Here is a 13,040-nt window from a genome sequence, read left to right as displayed (position 1 = left end):
GGGGGGGGGGGGGAGCATACAGATAGAACTTCAACTGGAACATGCTTCTGCTGAAAATGTAATTAAAGGTTAACACTCTATGGCAACACAGTGTTGGGAACATTATTCATGTTTTCCAAGGTCAAGAAATTGATTTTATAAACTCCACAGGTTCACCACTTTGTTCGCAAAATTACATCACTAAACTCTATACTGGCAGGATGAATCCAGCCCACTACTTATGACTTGCTGCTTCAAAACTGATACTTGTATAGCTGGCACTGAATTCAAGGCAGACTGTACCAGAATCAAGATATTCATACATTATTAAAATGAACTGTTAAGACAAACTTCATTCTAACATAGGCTGATATCAATTAAATCTATAAACCTGATTTTACTGTATGATGCAGCCCAGTTTACCACATTCAGTTCCTTATAGCCAGTAATGGCTTACTGGACAACTGCTACAGTGTCTCCCAACCAATATGTCAAAACACGTTATTCAAATGCATTCAAACATTTTACAATGGTTGTTGCACTCACCCCTTGTAGGCCTGTGCTACTGTTTCTTTGGTAAATGTTTCCTGCCTCAATATTTTCCATACTTTGAATAATATGCTATTTGTCACTCTTGTTGTTTATTAATTTTTCCTAAAATGTTGCTGACTTCATTAAATTTGTCTCAGAACTACGACGAATACAACAAATTACACAAATGAAAACATAACACTATACAGAAAGTAATACGCACAAAGTTTTTATAAACACATACATTACTTATAAAATACTACATGATACAGTATGTTGTAAGATACTGAGCTACATTTTGGTATGCCCCAACTTCTGAAAAGTTGAAAAACACTAGAGTACTACCCATTCCACTAACACAAAAGTGATGCAGTTAATATGACATTACACTTCTTTCTGGAGGTATGTGATCAATCAAAATGTTGTGCTGTAATGCAGAATGCTCCTTACAAACAACACAAAACTAATGTAAATGCTTAAAGTGAACAGACAACATACCCATGCTTTTGGTGACACCAACACACTTGCCATGGAACCAGTCCTCACAAGAGTCACAACATATCATAAAACGATTATTATGTGGTTTCTTGCAGATGCACCAAAGCCTATCAGGATCATCTTCAGAGTTCCAACTTTCATCAGAACTTTCTGCCTCAGAGTCATCCTCTTCATCATCCTCGGCATCTTTGGTTTCTGATATTCTGCTCCTGAAGTACAATATCAGTGAAACAAAACAGAGATTTTTAAGATTTAGGTATGGGGGTTGAAAAACTCCATGGCTTTAACAAACATTTGCAGAATGGTTTTATAAAAATACAAGGTATCCAGCCCTAAATGTTATCAATGACACAAAATTTATACATGTATATGTGAAACTAAACCAGAGGTTAAGCTGCAAACATTATCATGTAGTGTGATAAGTTATTTTCCTGTTCTGTCAAGTCATCTTTTATGTACATGCATGCGGCAGCTTAAGCCCATCCTGATTTGCTCCAATTGAAAAGATGTTATGCAGTAGAAAGCAGACTGCATTCTATGGATAGCAGAGTGTAAACTGTACACCCATGTGTGACATAAGTTCAATCAAGCATATCTGAACCAAGGAGCACAAATTTTCAGATCTGATATTAGATAAACTTCTGGAAGAGACAGGAAGTGTCTTGCGACAAAGTACTCCTGCAGGAACATTCTGCCAGTCAGATGGTGCACCATCTTACTTTCCTCACAATGTTCTTGCCTTTCTAAGCAGGGAGTTTCCTGACTGCTGCATAGAGAAAAGGGGCCAAATTTCGTGGCCAACTCATTCTCCGTATCTTCCCAGTTATTTTATTTTGAAGGTTTGCAAAATGTACTGTTTATCAAGTAGAGGAGCAAAATTTAAACACATTGTGTGAAAAAACTGTTACAGTTGCGAAGTGAGCTACAAACAAAAAGAATGCCAACACCCAGCAAGAAAGTGAATATAACTTTGAAGTGTGTCATGCCACTACTGGTACCCATACTGAGATGCACTGAACACATAAGAAACTTGGTGAGCTTTAATGTTTGAAAATATAAATTTCTCCTACACTTTGACCAAAACTAGATAATATTTCATTTTACTGATATTCAGGGCCAGACATATTCAATATGAAGAAAACCGACCAAGAAAAAGAGAAATAGAGCAAGTCTCCTTAACAATATGAGTCCTGGCCATAAAGTACTTCAGTATCTGTACATTTCTGACATGTAACAAAAAAAAATACTAAAATTATGACTATGTTTATTCATATCTAGAATTTTGAACAATTTTAGTTAAGTAAGATTTGAGGCTTTCACGGCGGTGACTATGAAGAAAGCAGTCTTCTGGGATTTGGCCATATACACGGTGCCAAATCCCAGAAGACTGCTTTCTTCAATTTTAGTTAAGTAATTCAGAAGTAGGACAACATGAGTTTTATGTTTGTACACTTCACAGTTATGAGTATTAAATAGGAACACTAAAAATAACTACAATAACTTATGAAGAACTAGTATCTTACAACAATATATGCTGAAGAGGAGACATGGATATCATCATAATTCTAATTCTATGAGACAAACATCAGGGCCATGGTTTATGATTAGGGTTCCAGTGATAGTGACTAGTGGCAATTGTACATGTATTTTGCTACTGTACATGTGCAGTCCCACTTCTCTGTTGCTATGACATTATGCATTCTTTCATCAAATTTTTATAATTTTAGTGCCTAATCGTAGTTTTTAATGCCTGTATAATACGAGTAGTTATAAAAGTTTGAATGCAGTTAAAATATACATATTGTGACATGATGACGGTACAGTTTAACAAAAGAAGCCAGCCACTGCTCGGCAATGGCAAAATAAACACATTTCCAAGGTAATAACCACATGACGCCACAAATGACCAACCACTGTAAGAGGTGTTTTCTATTGGGTCTGACCCAAGGCTATATAGCGAGCATGAACTAGATAACTTAGTTGAGAATGTGAGTGAGTAGCAAGACAGTCACCAGCCAGCAAGGAAAAGAGCTGCTGAACCTGTAAATTGAGCTGTACCCTGGCAACAGTCAGCAAAGACAAACTAAGAAGAATTATCGTGTACTATAGTGAATTGTAAAGTGTGCAGATTGGTGACAGCATTATGACTACCTCTAGTTACAAGTTGTAAATGTTCAATAACTCCAATTATTAATCTAAAACCCATGTATACTCACTAACACATGACAATATATTCTCCCTATTTTCAATAGAGCCAGCCACTTTAATGAGTGATCTACTTTGCCACCTTAATCTTTTAAATGACCTCTTGAAAACCAGCCTAAACAGATATGAAAAACAAATAAGAAGTTCTGGGAAGAACTAATCACCTACTTTCCTTTGATATAACAAGGACCGCACAGAAAACCCCAAAATTAAGGGGCATACACAGATACATAAAGCAAGGTGATCTCATACGCCTCCTTGATACAACATGGACTGCACAGAAAACAAAACAAAATTTGAGAGAAGAGGACACACATGAAGACAGCAAGGTAAACTCATTAGCCTCCTTCAGTTATTTACTAAAATATGAAAGCAGGCTAAAAATGGCATTTCTTTTTTGTGATTAAGTTCATAATAGGACAAATTCAGGGACCCTACGGATATTCACATTTGGCTTCTGGTACCCTTGCCAACAAAATTAAATATAGAAAATGTATACGTATTTATTTCTTCACCCACTGGCTTCTAATCGGTCTCTTATTTTGAGAGGAAAGAAACTGAATTTGTCCAAAGTAGTTCATATACATGATTTACATGCATTACAAGGTTGAAGACGGAGACAAATAATATAATATACCAAATTTTGATAGGGAACACTCTCAAAACACTGTTCCAGTTACTTTTACTGCAGAAATGTATGGGGCTATTACTTCTATGTGACTGCAAGCTAAAAAAGTTTAAAATAAAAATTCTGCACTTGAAATCAATTACCAGCAATTCTAATCCTTAGGTTTACATGTTTGGAGCTCTCTAATCCTCTGCTCCCCCAGTCACTTAACTGGGTATATAATTCAGTTAATATAGGTAATTTAAATAAAAATGTATTAATTCAAGTTTTATAGTAATCTGTTTTAGGGCCATGCCACAGCTCAAGCAGTTAGTCATTGGCTTCCCACCATGGCAGCCCGGGTTTGATCCTGGGTATGGTCAAGTGGGATTTGTGGTGGACAAAATGGTGCTGTGGCAGGTTTTCTCTGAGTACTTCGGTTTTCCCTGCCAATCTTCATTCCACCAAATTCTCCATCATCATAATCACCCAGGGCAGGCTACAATAGGCCAATCAGTGGCCACTGTGCCAAGTGAACCCAGTTGGACTCCACCCCCCACTAAGCAAAAAGTTGTTTTTAAATTATGTTTATGAATTAAAATCTTATTAAATTTTTTACTTTATATGTATTATTATTTATGTTAATTGATTAATGTAAGTGATTTTGATTATGTGACTCATGTAATTTTGTATATGTATTTTGATATATCTATTTTCAAAGGTTTGTTACCTGTAAGGATATATGGAAAATAAAGGAAATGAATGAATCATGGCTCCACCTCTGACACACCGCCTAATGAGAGAGCTCTTATAATAGCCCCCAAAGCCAAATAACCCTGAAGACAGCAAATGCAAGATTTGCCAAAATGTTGGAAAACCTTTGATGTGGCTTAGCCCCAAACACCAAAAGCCTTGTAAATTATTAGCAACAAATGAATATACCTTAGGTATATAATAAAATACACAAAATTAACATTATTGATAATGATCCGAACAGAGTATCCTAAGCCCGATTCCTCTTTTCTCAAGGTGTTAAGCAAACTGCCTGTGGAGAAGGTTCCAATCAACTATACATGCACAGTCATAAGTACAATAAACAATATTCACAGTGTTCCACTGAGATGTGCTGCCTGCAATAGTGTGCCAACAGTTTACTGCATGACCACAGAGGGAACAGCATAAAGGTTTTCATTCTCTCTGCTTAAACATGTCATTACTGATTACTGTTTTATAAGAACTTCTGGAAGTGACCATAATGTATTTTTTCAGCTGTCAACTGGTCCATAAAGAGGATCAATATACATCGTACACTATCAAAATCTATAGAAAAAACTAACACTCCAATTTTAATGTATATAACATATTACATCACATGAAAAACAAAATTAACTTCTATTAGTGTTGATTAGTTTTTTTACAGTCTCCTTGAAACATTATGATCTATAAAATGTATTAAAAGTTATTCACTTTAAAAGTACATCACTTCATGTTTCGACCAATGCAGTCATCATAAGATGTTTCTTTTAGGGGAGGGGCAAGGAAACTGCTGTTTTCTGCTGTGAAATATGTTAAGTCCTCTCAATGTGCATATGTATTCTAGTTGGTGGGTTGTGTTTTCTCTTGTTGTGTGCTGTGCTGCATATCCTGTTCTCGAATGCATACAAACACATAGGAGCATCAAGAAGACTTATATATTTAACAAAACGAGCAACAAGAGATGACAGCAGTTTCCTCACAAAAGAAAATCACCTGATGATGAAACATATAGTGGTGGACTTTTAAAGTGAATAACTTTTAATAAATTTTACAGAAGACAGTGCTGCATGAGAGACTGTAAAAACTAGGTGACACTAAGCGAAAAGTGTAACAGGATAAAATATAATATAATTAACTTCTGTTTCATTCTGTTTACCTTGCTCTTCCTTTCACTTGCACTCCCTTGCTCTCATCAGATTTCCTTCTCTCCCTTACACGAGACTGCTGCTGTTTCTGTGACACAGTTCGTGCCACATCTTTTTTAGGCTGAACCTCCTGCAATCATATTGCAAACAAATATAAAATATAAGTTTTGAAGTTTTCGCAGTAATTACTAACAGTGTGGACTTCTGGGCTGTGTGACCATGAAATTTCATAGGTGGATACAAACACTTTGAAGGAACATGCTGCCTTTATCTTCAGGGTTGAAATGTATAGTACCAGGAATAGGCTTTGTTATAAGGGCAAGCTATGAGAAAGGTTTCATGAAATCCAAGGAGGAGGTTAAGGAAAGGAACCCAGTTCAAGCAAACAGAAAGAAATAAAGTAAAATGACCCTTACAGCAAGCGCACCAGTTTATTGCAACACAGTAGAAAATGGAATAGTATTAAAAAAAAAAAGGATATTTCCAGGAATCCACTGATGATTTCAGGGGGAAAAACAAAAGATCATCCACGCTAAATGCATAACAAGAGAAATGTTACAAGACACTGGAACTGCTCAACATACACTTTGGCCATACGCAAGACCAGTCATACTGAAACACTGAAACACTATTAAATATAAAAGTAAAAAAAAGTAAAGGTATCTCTGTAACAGGCCGTGGAGGCCCATAGGGTTGCGAGATGTTGAGGTTCCCACATTTTCTAGACAATCAGCTCATAGATGGCAGTAAGGTTCTCAGCCCTATGCGCTGGCTGCCCTTCACCCCCCAAGAATATTCCTAGTACTCATTACTGTTAGAGGCTGAGTCGACCCCAGGGACATAATGCGACTGGAAGGATTAGGTCAACTGAAAGAAATCCAATGACCTCATCGGGACTGGAATCCACGACCTTCTGGCTTGTAGCATAGTGCCTCAACCAACTACACTACCGTATGCATAATTTAAATCTGATGCTGAAAATGAGGGAATACCAGATGTGTGAAGAACCAGCTTTTTATTCTGACTTCCCAAATTCCCTTCAGTTCACATCAATTTTTAGGTGCTAATTGCAACCATACTTCTAAGTGACACTTGCAAACTAGGCTTCAATGAGCTCCAAAGAGAGTAAACTGTTGCAAAACACACTTGATTCTAGATGGTCACAATACAAGGGTCCTTTAACAATGACCCCTTTAATCTAAATTGCTGCTGATGGACACCAGCTCTGGAGGCTTTCACACTCGATTAAACACTGTTCAGGTGTACTGGTGTGATGTAGAACCCTGCGTGGAATGTTTTCATGACTAACTCAGCCAGCTGACCTTCTAAGGTACTGTGATATTGTCATTCATAATTTTACAGGCTTACTGTGCCGAAAAATAATTTTAAAGCAGTATGGATCAATACACTGACTCTGTATACATTTCTGAACGTAGTGTGAAAATTAGAAAAACAGAACTTCAGTTTTTCCCAATTTATTACCCTTTAAGTGAAATGTTGCACTTTCCGATTTAAATATTTAAATATCCTCCGGCTGAGAAGTTGAGTAGGAATTTAAATGCCCGCCGGCACTGAAGGGTTAAAGCCTATTTACTACAAGGAGGAAACTAATTAAATAAATACATCTTACACATTTTGTAGGATTTGATTTCTTTCACACATTCGTAGTATGAGCATGAAATTAATTAATAAAATTTTACTGTGGAGACAAGTCACAGTGTGGGGCAGTCTTACATTTGGAATTACCTTCCACTTGAATAAATACAGTAACACACTGGATAAGTGCCTATGTTACACATTATTACAATGAAAATGATGGTGTATTACAGAAAATTCTAATCATCTCAATTCTCTTTTTTTCTTTTCCAAATTATCATCTCAAATGGAAAAGTCGCTCTTGCACATGCCTATAATTTAGCATATGAAAAATGTGAGGTTTGTCTACAGTCATAAACAGAGTGAATGACTTGAATTGAAATACATTTGTACGGGCTTACTAGTACAAAGAATTCATGTTCTTATAGCAAATATCATTCCCGTTCACAGTGAAGGCAGTATACACTGTACAGTGCATTTACTGAGTAACAACAAAGATGAAATGAGTGATAAGCAAAATGTAATTCCACTAAATGACCAACCCCACGCTGCAACAGAAATTACCAGATGCTATTTCCTGACGCTGCTAGAAGAAGCATATGGGATTAAGTCATATAATTCTGTTAAACTGTGTAAATTACGTGCAAACACGAAAAGGTAGGCTCTACAAAGATACAAGTTACAAGATACAAGATGCAGGTATGACTTAATCTTAAACTGATGGTGGATGAACAACATAACATTACAGAGGAGGAATATAATATCAGTACAAGAGAAGCAAGTTTTTAAAAATGAAGGTTATGCAACAGCTTAAATGTACTTATTTATAACAAAAGAATTTCATGGCTCTAAAGTGGTGTGCCATAAGGAATTGGAAGAAACTGTTATATTTGTCAGGGAACTGATATTACATAACAGATATGAAAGAGTTAGCATCAAAATATTACCTGCACATTTGAACTACGTCTACGTGTTGATCGAGTTACAGCCACTGACGTTGATGCAGGTAACTTTGTAGCAACTGTGGTAACTGGAGGGGCAGAGGTCACCTCAGAAGAAGACTCTTCAACATCTGTACCTGACATTGGCTCTTCAGGACTGGAATCTGAATTCTGTAAAATCATAAACCTGTAAGAATTTGACTATATCTCCTAGTTTCAAGCACTTTTCAAAAGCGTGCACATTCAGTTTGTCAATTAACTCCTAAAAAAAAAGTAATTTGAGTAGACTTTTTTACTTTCAACTGCATTATTATTTAAATCTCTTTTGTTGGGGTAAGTTTGCTCAAAAAAAAAAATAGGGGAAACCTTGCACAACAACAAAAGTGGTGCAAAATATCCCCTTATATATGTAACATGAGTTAAACATCAGTTTTTAGCTCCTAATGTCTTTATTAGTGTTAGTTTTCATATACTAAACAATGCCAAGAGTATATAAAATACACATTGGTTCCCACACTTGTGGTAACTATTAAGAAGTTAAATCTGTGTTTGGCTGCCATTAAAAATGGGCAAGTTACTCAAAGCTGCCACCAAATTCAATATCCCTACCATAACATACAGAAACTATTCTAATATACGGAGTACTGTTATAAAAAAGGCAAAGAGAATGGAGTATGATAAATGTATCCTACACTCCCACAACAAATTAAAAATTACTTGGGGTATTATAAAGAAAGAAGTGGGTAGGAATATGAGAAGGATAGAACTAAATACAGTAAAAATTGATGGTAAGATAGCGAATAAAAAGATTTATTAAACGTTTTGCCAATATTGCCGATAAAATAAAAAGACAAGCCAACAAGAATTCCATACCTATGAATGATTAAAAAAACGAAGAAAATCATATGTATTATATAGATCAAGCTTTTATAAATTTGTACCCTAATGTAAACTATAAATGCTCTACAAATAAAGAATAAAATAAAATATCTTTAATTAAAAAAATTCATGTGGATATGATATCACCATTTCAAAAATAAGCTCGCCATTTACAATTTCACCTATAAACTATATATGTAATAAAATGTTAAGGGGAGTAGTTTTTCCTGATAGACTAAAATATGCAACAATAAAACCCTTGTATAAGAATGGTGATATATGGGATGTATCTAATTTTACACCTATATCACTTTTAACATCTTTCTCAAAAATATTTGAAACTAAAATATATACAAGAACTTTAGAACATCTTAATAAGTATAATATCCTAAGTACTGAGCAATACAGATTTAGGAAAGGATTAAAAACAGATTATGTAATTTACAAACTGACTACAGAGATTCTAAATTCTATGAACAACAAACAATTAGTGGCAGCTCTTTTTTGTGATCTGGAGAAAGCCGTTGACTGTGCAGATCATGACATCTTGTTGTCCAAACTTAAATTTTATGGTATTACTGGGAAAGATCATGCACTTTATGAATCTTATTTAAGTAACAGATATATTAGAACAGTAATACATAAAAGTGATGTGAATACAGTATCCTCTGATTGGCTTAGTGTTAGACAGTGAGTGCCACAAGGGTCTGTATTAGGACCTTTGATGTTTCTCTTATATATAAATGACTTGCCTAAAATATCTCTTGCTCCTGCAGGGAATCAAACTCTGATTCCTCAGTTGTACAGCATGTAGCCTAGTTGCTATGCTGACTGAACTATCCCCAATCCCAATATAAAATCAAACAAGAACCATAGCAGTGGCTACAGAATGTTATGACTTTTTGATATAATAGGTAGAAACAATTTTTTGTACATTTCATGTTCTAGTGAATACTATCTAGAAGAAAGTATCATGAGTCTTCTGGGATGCATAGTGCAGTAAAGGAGGATCTGTCCTCCAAAACTACATGGCATCACATCACAGAAGACCATAATCTCAATATGCACTGCTATGAAAACCTTAAATCTCCAAAAGTAAGCAAACATGTCACAAAGACACAAGTAAAAAATAAAATAATGTTCAGTCTCTTCAAATTCCATTACAAACAAGTTCTACCATATATGGAACAAAATCACATACAAGATGCTACAGGACTTACAGGTTTCAAAACACTTGTAGGACATTGCTTTTCCGCTATACCGTACATACACTGCTGCAACTGTCACTCACAACATTCATGTGAAATGAATTCAAACTAACAGCAACTTACCACTGGTTTAGCAACATCAACACTCTCTGTTTCTGTAGCTGAGGCATCATCACCAATGTGCTGTTGTAATAATAAGGCATCAGCTAGTAATTCCTCTTCTGTCTTTGTGGCTTCAACATGCAAAGTATCCAGAAGGCTTTGATCCTCTGGGACCTGGAGATCTGTTCCCATATCTTCAGTAAAAGCTGCTTCTGGTTCTGTTGATCCAGAAACCTTAACACTATCTGCTATAAAACATATAGAATGTTGTTAACAATGGGTGAACTTAATTAACTGGGTAAAATTCCAGGAAAGACAATGTCAGCATCATGATGGCAAAGTGACAAAGTTGCCCGGCTTCAAAGTACTTTCATTCCTCCCAGCCAATTTATCTTTACATCAATGATTCACACTCATTTATCAACCCTATAATGGTGCAACAACTACAATATTCATGGTAGCAGTAAGGGTAGAATGAAGAGTATACAGCCCCTTTTACAGATTTAAATTCTGTAGTTATTTGTTTCTGCATCTCCTTTTGCTACAGTGGTCTTAGTTTAGAAATGTTTCAAGATACTGCAGCAACAAAAGGCATTCTAAAGATTAGAAAAAAAAATCACACACACACAGATGATTCTGGATAAAAGGGTCATTGGTTAATTGATGCAGCCATTTATTTGGGGAAAATCCTGAAGAACAAAATAAATCAAGAATGTAACTAGAATTTTCTTCCCTTATTTGGGACACTATGCCATTCAATTGGGCCTGCAGCTGCTACTTGTGAGTACTAAGTCATCAGTGTGTCACAGACTCAGCCAGTATAAATGAACACCTAGCTACAAATGCTCTCAGCCTTGCAGTGGTGTATTGTGGCACGTGCAGCAATTTTTTTTTTCGCTTACAATTTTAGATCCCTTGGGAAATGCCTAGGTGAGATGTAACACTCACTGCCAAATGTGCCTTATTTGAAAAAAAATTAAAACTGACCGCCAACACAGTCATCACTGGCAAAGATAACTGGAGTGCCAAAACCTACAGCAGCAAGAGACACTATGAGATGAATGGACACTGCACCACAGACAACAAGGACCTTCCAAAAAATGGTAGCATGATGATGTTAAAGAGGCCTTCAATCAGTGGTTCTCTGTCATAGCTGGATGAGATGCCCATGTCAATGGTTCATTGTGAAAAGCAAGCCACAGAGTTAGCTAAACAGTTGGGTCATGACGACTTCAAAGTGACAGATGGTTGGCTGCCTTGGTGAAAATGCAGGTTTTGGATAAAATTCAAGAAGGCACACAACAAGGACAGTGCCGATGCTGTAAATGGTGAACAATGGAAATCCACATAGCTGCCAAACTTGCTTCAGAAATTTTCCAAAGATGATACCTACATGCCAATGAAACAGGTTTATTTTATTGTATCATGCCCTATGCCACAAACACACAAACCTACCTGGTTCAGAAAAATCAATGCATCATGTAACTGTGTTGTGCTGTTCAAACACATCAGGAACTGATAAACAGAAGTTGCTGGTTGCTGGGAAAAAGGCTAAGCCTCGGTACTTTAAGAGGATTAGTATGGACCGTTTACCAGTTCTGTACTATGTCAATAAAAATCTGTGATTTACATCTGAAATTTCAAAGAAATGGTTAATGGGTCGGGATATGGAATCACGATGGAAATTGATGCAAATTTTACTGGTTATTGACAACTGCGCAGCACATCAACATTTAGATTCTTTGAAAAATATCCAACTGCTATTTCTGTCTCCCAACACCACATCCCTTGTTCAGCCAATGGCCATAGGAATCATAAAAAATTTGAAAACTTATACCACAACAAAGTTGGTAAAGTACACCCTGAAGCATTTCAAGAAAATCTACTGATACCATCTTCCAACAGCTAAGCAGGTCAGTGCAAGGACTTATCTTTTACAAGCAGTACACTTTATTGCCGACATTTTGGTGAAGAGTAAGTACTAAGACCGCCGGTCACAGTAGCCGAGCGGTCTAAGGCATGCACTGTCTTCGCTCGCTTGGAAACCGAGATCGTGGATTCGAATCCTACTCAGGGCATGGATGTTTGTGTGCGTTTTTCTGTGTCTGTCTACAGGTAGAGGCCTTGCGACGAGCTGATCACTCGCCCAAGGAGTCCTACCGTACGTGTAAGATCTAGTAAACCGAAGTGAAATGGAGAGTTTCATGGAGGTAGGCCTAGGCCCAAATTGGGGCTGTAGCACCACAGGAAAAAAAAGTACTAAGACCATTTTGCACTGCTCTGATCACTGTGGTTTTGAGCTGCTCAATGAATGGTGTAGCTATAATTCAAACCAAACACTTGTTCTTGGTACCTGAATTACAGAAGGCAGTTCCAGAGCATAATTCTTTTAGTTATAATTATAAAAGACAAGTCCGTCCAATGTGACTATTTCAGTTTTCTCAGTTGATATTCTCAAGTGAGAAAACTGAAATAGTCACAGTGGACGGACTTGTCTTTTATAATTGTAACTGTTAGTGTGACGGACCAAAATGAAACAAATCAAATTCTTTTAGTTATATTTACAATGAAACTTAGCTATTACTCCTTGAAA

General features: G+C 36.3%; 1 protein-coding gene across 5 annotated transcripts in view; it reads right to left on the bottom strand.

Moving 5' to 3' along the window:
• The window catches only part of LOC111868257 (death-inducer obliterator 1), a 78,395-nt gene that overhangs the window by 30,469 nt on the left and 34,886 nt on the right, over positions 1 to 13,040 (bottom strand). For 4 of the 5 annotated variants that reach the window (XM_023858740.2, XM_033752985.1, XM_023858739.2 and 1 more), the window contains 4 exons: positions 10,469 to 10,695; positions 8,265 to 8,429; positions 5,733 to 5,851; positions 1,009 to 1,217 (listed from right to left, as the gene is read on the bottom strand). In XM_023858740.2, coding sequence (XP_023714508.1) covers positions 1,009 to 1,217; positions 5,733 to 5,851; positions 8,265 to 8,429; positions 10,469 to 10,695 — 720 coding nt within the window. The remainder of the gene's footprint in view (positions 1 to 1,008; positions 1,218 to 5,732; positions 5,852 to 8,264; positions 8,430 to 10,468; positions 10,696 to 13,040) is intronic. The other variant, XM_033752984.1, reaches the window with a different exon arrangement.

The sequence above is a fragment of the Cryptotermes secundus genome, unplaced genomic scaffold, assembly GCF_002891405.2.
Source record: "Cryptotermes secundus unplaced genomic scaffold, Csec_1.0 scaffold721, whole genome shotgun sequence".
Classification (NCBI taxonomy): Eukaryota; Metazoa; Arthropoda; class Insecta; order Blattodea; family Kalotermitidae; genus Cryptotermes; species Cryptotermes secundus.
Note: the sequence above shows the minus strand (reverse complement) of the source record. Positions and strands in the feature narration are given on the sequence as shown.